The sequence below is a fragment of the Drosophila sulfurigaster genome, chromosome 2L (genome assembly GCF_023558435.1).
Source record: "Drosophila sulfurigaster albostrigata strain 15112-1811.04 chromosome 2L, ASM2355843v2, whole genome shotgun sequence".
Taxonomy (NCBI): Eukaryota; Metazoa; Arthropoda; class Insecta; order Diptera; family Drosophilidae; genus Drosophila; species Drosophila sulfurigaster.
Genome location: NC_084881.1, coordinates 23375444 through 23382746, shown reverse-complemented (window position 1 = coordinate 23382746; position 7303 = coordinate 23375444). Strand labels below are relative to the sequence as shown.

At 38.9% G+C, this 7303-nt stretch overlaps 1 protein-coding gene across 1 annotated transcript; it reads right to left on the bottom strand.

Moving 5' to 3' along the window:
• Positions 1–4057: 4057 nt before the first annotated feature.
• Positions 4058–6904, bottom strand: LOC133844522 (tektin-4). Its single transcript, XM_062278558.1, has 3 exons — positions 6411–6904; positions 5400–5674; positions 4058–5336 (listed from the first exon to the last, which is right to left on the bottom strand). The coding sequence occupies exons 1-3, from the start codon at positions 6774–6776 to the stop codon at positions 4214–4216; spliced, it is 1764 nt and encodes a 587-aa protein (XP_062134542.1). The 5' UTR covers positions 6777–6904; the 3' UTR covers positions 4058–4213.
• Positions 6905–7303: the final 399 nt, after the last annotated feature.

Below are 7303 nucleotides of genomic sequence, written 5' to 3'. Positions count from 1 at the left end.
TTTGAGTAAAGGCTACTAACTTAATGCTCTCATTTATTAACTTGCAACATAAGTTTAACAATTTAACAACATTTTAAATTACATAAAGGCTACAATATTTAAGAGTAAGCAAAGTTTTTGAGTACATCTTTCAAACGATGATTAAATTTAATAAAGTTTTTTTTTTCATCCATCTCTAATTCAATTAGTCAATATATGGTTCTTTGTTATTTTATTTGCTCTGTTTCTTTGGTAATTTCAACAAATCTTCAGATGTTTTTTGTTGCTTCAGTTCGCATAAAAAGTTCATAGCTGCTAGAATTGAACATTGCCAATTTTACATTTACTAAGTGAAATTGTTTATTGGAACTCGCATTGAAGAACCAAAGCACATTTTCTTATTTCTTTTTGTTTTTTTTTATCCTTGTTTCTGAGCTGCAACTTGCACCTTTAGCTAGCTACGGCTGCAGAAGTTGCAACTATAAAATTCCAATTTACCCTCTGCATGCGCGTCGTCGACGACGACGACTTTCTTGGCAGCCAGACACGCCCCCAGCCTCCAGCCAGTCAGTTGATGCCAGCAGCTGCAAGGACCTGTTGTTGTTGTTGCCATTTGGCTGCTGTTTTTCAGTGAAATACCCCTTGCTCCAAAATACGACTTTACTTCTTCTTGAAGCTTGAGCTGCAGCTTTGGCTTCGTCTGCTTTTGCTACGTTTTATTTCTGGCGCAATTTTATGTATTTTTATGGTAGGTTGCTGCCGCTGCCATTGCCGCTTGGCCCGGAAAACGGAAACCGAAAATTGCTACTTATTATGTTACTAACTTTGTGTTGTGCCGCTGTCTCCCCACTCCTGGCTCTCTTGCTTTACTCCTTTTCGCCCGATTCTCTGCTCTTGCTGCTGCTGCATGTGTCTACTTTTTGGCCCGTTTGGCTCGTGTGATAATGTCAGGTTTTGTTAAAATTAAATTGCATGTCTTGCTGCGTTGAAGTTAAATTATTGCCCCCAGCTCAGCTTCATCTTCACACACACAAACACACACACGCAGAGAGGTTTACACACACTAACACACACACACACACTTACACAGCTGGAGTTGGTCGTGTGCACTTCAAATAGTTTGCACGTCTTTCAAGTGGCCTGGGCAAGGCAGCGTTTGCCCAATCCATTAATTTGGCAAACAATAAGCAACAACTTTTTAAAATGCCAAACATCCTTTTTTCTTGCATGTTGTGGATTTTCTTTTCTCGCTTTGACATTGCGGGATGTCTGAAAATACAATATTATTTTTTTTAGCCGCGCAAAAGTATGCAACAGATTTTTTATTTTGCCAGCAACCGCGCGCCGCATGGTTCCAAACAACAACAGCAACAATAACAACAACACACATAAACATAAGCACAAAAAACTGGCAACACGTTGCGCTTGGGCCCGTGTTACCAGCAACAGAAAACAGCCGACGATTTTTGCATGCGCCACAATGTGTGTGGCACAAATATTGTAGAATGTACTATACAAAAGTATATGTGTACATCTCTCACTCTGCGTTTTTTTTTCCTTTTTTCTGCTTCCTTCACTTGCCACATGCTGTGATTTTTACCGGCATTACGAAATATTAACAACACACAAATGCGAAAAACGACACCGCATGTGGCATGTGCATCGCACGGGGAAGGGACGGGGCATGGTAATGGAGTTAAAAATAGAGTTACAGCCGACAAAAAAAGGAGGGAGGAGAGTCAACTTTTACGTAACGAATTTCCACCTCAAAGTCGAATTTGGCCAACCCAGCTGACAGTTGAAATATGTACAAAAGAATTGAAGTGAGATTGCCTTAGATGATGATGGTAATACTAGAAATTCGATAGCTTAATTTGAAAGGAAGAAATAGGATGTGAATAGTACTTATTTCGTAAAACGAAAAGGAGTTAAGTTAATGTTCTATGGTAACTTTTATTAATAGAATGGAAGGAAAGTTAAATTTTTAAATTTAAATTTAGAAGAACATCAAAAGAGATAATTTTCTCTAAGATAAAATGTTTTGAATTTTTACAGTTTAGTATACCTAATGTGGTTCATTAAGTTTCATCTTAACTAACTATGAGAATGAAAAGCAATATTCTTACTTACTCAAATTATCTATCCATTAAAATGCAAACTGAAACTTTTCAGCTAAAATTGTGTTAAATTTACATACATTTTATTTAAAATACTATTAAAACATATATAAAATTAAAATTCAGATACCTTAAGATTGTCATTACAGTTGTTTAAGTTTAAGTACAATTCTCGCAGAGAGTCATTCATTTATTATTTTCGTAATTCGTAAAATTATTTAAAATTTAATATTTTTCTCTATACACAAAGTAATTTTTATCACTTTTGACTTATTAAACATTAGGAAATTCTGAAATACACTTAACTCCTTCTTCAGTTTAATTTGAGGAAATACAATTTAATGTGATATTTAAATAAATAAATACTTTTGGTTATTCATATCGAATTAAGTAATTTGCGGCAAGTTCCTTAAGGTGCTATGTCAAAAGAAAAATTATAAATTGATTTGAAATTTGCGCATAACGAGCGCCGATAAAAATTCATCGAAATAAAAGCAATAAAATGAAATCAACTAAGTGACATTAGATGGCAATCAGACACGTTTGAAAATCCATAAAAGTGGAAATATGTTGCCAACTTCAGGACAACACGCTGAACTTGCAAACACACATGCACACATACACACGAGCACACACACACAAATGTGTAGAGTATTAGAGGAGCACTCATACACGTGAACTTATTATTTACCAAACACGTTCAACAGCCAGAACAACACGTACTCAATTTAGAGATACACAGAAAGCAGCGAAGAAAAAAGGAGTCGGATGAAGGGAGGTAAGAGAGAAGTTGAGGATTTGGAAAGGAAGTGCAACAAATATTGAAACAATTTTGTCCGTTTTAATGTCTCTCTTTCTCTCTATCGCTTAACAGACTGTCCGTTCAAGGACAATAAATTATACGCACATCTGAGGAGCGCAGAAAAATAGAGAGCAGAGGAAAATGTAGAATATGAGAAGTGCACAATTTAAAATTGGTTGAGAAATTCAGAAGAGACATCTCATGACAACATATTGAAGTTATTTTTTTTCTGTATTTCTATTTCAAATATTTGTCTTTCTTTTTGTCTTTTTGTTTGTTGCGTTTTGCGTTGGGCAGCAAAAGGTCATGTGACACTGACACGTTGCTCATACGCCACGTGCTGCGGCCGGGCAACAAAACCCAAGTCAAAACATCCCAGCACATCCATGTCACATGTCTTCTCCAGTCTCTTGTATGTCCTGCCTTCCTTTGTCTGTATTTTCTTTTCTGTGTTATTTTTTTTCTCTGTTTCTTGTGTTTTTTTTTTTTTTGGAAGTTGGTTGCTTCCGCATACGTGCAAAACATTCACCGGACAAGATTTATTACTAGACCACGTGTTGTTTTTCAAGTCGTGCTTTTAGTTCGCTGTGCTGTGCTGGACTGGACTGAACTGAACTGGCAGCAAGGGTTGAGCCACCAATTGTTAAACAAATCCTTAGATTTCTTCACTCTCAACTGCCATTGCGTGGGCAAGGTCAAGTTATTTCGGCTTTTTGCGGACCTACAACATTGTCGAAAGCGTTGATGCTCTGAAAGGGAACTGAAGTAAATTCCTGGAACTATTCAACAATAACACAAATAGTGGCAGTATTTATAATGGTGCAATAACAAAAGGAATTTGGGAGGTATAGAATAAAATTATTCTTTTTTGTTTTAATTATAAATACTATTTTATTTTCAGACAATTTCAATATGTGCTTTTGATTCATTCTATTGCAATGGAATTACATTTTTAGAAAAAAACAAGTGTTTTGTGTCACTCTAAGATGATTCGGAATCTCAAATGTTGTTAAGTTTATAAATTAAATATCTCAGAAATAAAAAGCCTTAATTTAACCTTTAAAGTTTTCGCGAACTAAATATCGCAAATATTTCCTTAAATTTTACTTGCATATTTTTCATTAAAAATTTATTATTATATTATTTTATATTTATTATATTTTTAAATTGAAAATTGTTTGCTTGTTATTATTTACAATTTCGTCAATATTTTTGCTGAACAAATCGAATCATTACAGTGTAAATACATTTACAGTTTGGGACTTAAAATTTCAGACATTCAATTTTGAGGGGAGATTACAGAATTGATAGATTATTAAAAGGCTCCTGTGCCGGTCAAAGCATTGGCAGAGGGATAATGCGATCGCAACACCATGCAGCGATCTCTGTCCATGAAGAGAGCGCGTCGCTTGAGCATAATCTCGCGCTCCAAAGCGGCACGAACACCAACCAGCGCCTCCTTGGTCGCCTCGGCAGCAGTGAGCTCGTGGAGCATGGCAGTGACACTACTCTGAATGGTGTGCACCTCATCGATGAGATGTTGCTGGGCGACATCACGACAACTCTCGACATTCGGACGATAGCTGCGATTGTGCATGCGGGTCTGGGCGACCTTCATGGCCGCATCGAAGCTGCGAATGCGTCCATGAAGCTGCTCGATGCGGGTCTCCGTCTCGGCGAGATCGCGGAGCACACGATGCAGATCGTTCTCGAAGCGCTGCACTGCCTCCTGGGTGCAATTGATGCGTGCGGTCAATGACTTCTCCACAATGTCCGCCTGCGTGCGAATATCTCTGGCTCCATTCAACAAAATAGTGTTGAGACTGCTGCGCAGCGCTGCGGAACGTTGGCGACACTTTTCAGACTCCTCCAGCGTCTCGAGACTGAAGTGTTCCCAGTACTTTTCCGACGATTGTTCGGGCGGTTGATTAACTGCACCCACATGGAACATGACAGTGCGCGAATGGTTATTCAAGCCCACATTCACAGTATCAATATCGTAGGCTTCCTGCTTGTCACTCCAGTCAAACTCGAGTCGCTGCTTCGCTGCGCGATTCTCCTGCTGTTGGGCCTCAAAGTCGCCGAGGACCTTTTGCAGCTGTCGCTTGATCTCGGCAATCAGCGCCAGCTCATTGACCAGCTCTTCTTCGGGCGTATCGCGAACTAATTCAGTGTCAGGGCGACCGCAACGTTTCTCGATGCATTCACGAACAATGCTCTCGGGCACGCCGAGAGTGACGAGCGCTTTGCGCAATCGATTGCGCTCTTGGTCGACCATGAAGATCTCCTCGATCATCGCCTTGATGGCATTCTCCAGTGTGCTCTTCCATTTGCAAATGATTTGGGAGCGTAGTCGCAGCTTCTCGGTTGTTTCCTTTTGCGTCTTGTTCACGGTGGCTGTCAAACGTTGAAACTCCGTCGTGGCACTAAAGCGATTTCTGTGGAGTAGAGAGAAGTATAAGTTTTAAGAGCTCAACATTTTACTCTAGCTTGGAACTCACTTGTCCGACATGTCGAGCACACTGTTCGTATGCTGCACTGTCTGCTGATTTCTGGCACGCCATTCATTCGAGCTGTAGCGTGTTATCGAATATCTATCGACCACTGGGCGAGTGCCAGTCAATCCCGCCATAGGACTCCAGTCAACTTTGCCGGTGGCCCAAGGGCCAATGGGTCCCATGGGCGTCATGGAGTCTTTGTGTGGCAAGTCGTCGCCAGCTTGGGGCAGATAGCAAGGCGGATTCTGTAAATTATCCGCATCGGGATTAATCGAACGCTGCAATTCAAAAAGCAAGACATTAATTAATGTTATGAATGCAACCTGCTTAACGGTCTGATTAAAAATGAAAATATGAAAAGCGCAACCTGTGTTAGCTTTACTTTGCATACTCGAATGTGCCACAAAATGTATTTCGTTACTAAGTTCAATGAAGAAATTTATTTAAATTTCGCTTTACTGCAATAACCGTCAACTGAAGATATCCAGCAGTATCATTTTTGTTCGTATGTGTTCCGGTCTGCATTGACCAAATGCTTCAAAATGATTTCTGCTTCTATGTATAATCGGATAATTAATTTAAAATGCGCCTTACTACCGTTCACCCAAAAGATATTGTATTGTGTTTAGGATATGCGGCAAAATGAGCTTTGCTACTAAGTATAATGTGGCAACAAAAAAATAATTTGCCGTTTAACGCCATTACTTCAAATTAAGCAATAGTATTTTATGTTTTTAATAGTTATTCTTTTGATTGTGTAACCCTTCAGATTTTTAAAGTGTAAATTGTGGTAGTTATGTGAAATAGCGCTTATGCAAAATGACCATTACTCTAAATGACGTGAACTAAAGCAAGAGAATTTCTCTGAAGTATTTTTTTTTGGTTGGTAGTTAAGTGATAATTAGGTTAAGAGAAAATGTTGTTTTTTACTTGTGTTGAAAATGTGTCGCTAAGTGCATTAATTTACTGTAATCGGTAAGTTATATTAAATATATATTTAAAAGGTAAACCTACAGCAAACTGCATTTCCTCCGATTTGAGGGGTCGATCCTTGGCGTGTTCGTTGCGCATCTCTATCAGCTGCTGCTGCTGCTGGTCTAGCCCCGCCTTGAGCTCGTCCTGCACCTGATGATGCCCCTGCACTTGATCGCCAATGTGCTGCTTAGCGTGCTCCTGCAGCTCACGTCTTATGGCCTCGGTATTGGGCACCACAGCAACGGGCTTCTCCTCATTCCACTTGCGTCGTCTGATGGGTCCCATTTCTGGTGGTGGAGGACATATCAAGGGAGCTGGACACGCCGAAGTTGGATGCAAATCAATGGCACCCGCTTTGCAGTCAGCTGCGTCTGCATACAGATCCTTCTCCTTGCAGCAAGCCATCTTTTTTGTTGGTTATGCGTTGAGCTTAAGATCAAGAAAGTACACAGAATATTTGTGAAGAATACACTTGAATATATCGAGGCGAATTGTTAAAAACGTAACTCGGTTTTGTACTGACAATTTGATGGGAATTGTTTGTTTGAGGGTTGTAAATAGCTGACGGCCAGGTTGCTGGGGTTATCTGATAAACAGCAACCTTAAGTTGTTCAGGCAACCAGTTGATTGCAGTTCATGCTGAGAAGGAAACTAGAAAGGGAATTTTAAAACATTTATTTAATTTTAAAACATTTATAAAAACATAATTTATATGTCATAACCATACGTAACCTTATATCTTTAAGCAAATAAAGAGATTAACATATAATTAGATTGTTTAGTTATAATTAGTTTTGGTAAAAATATATTTTTTATTTTATTATATTAAATCTGGTGTTTAATACTACATTTAAATAGAGAAGAGAGTTCTGGCTGCTGGGGCCTTCGACTCGTGTAAAATATAAAGTGATCAATTTGTATAGAGCAGTGAA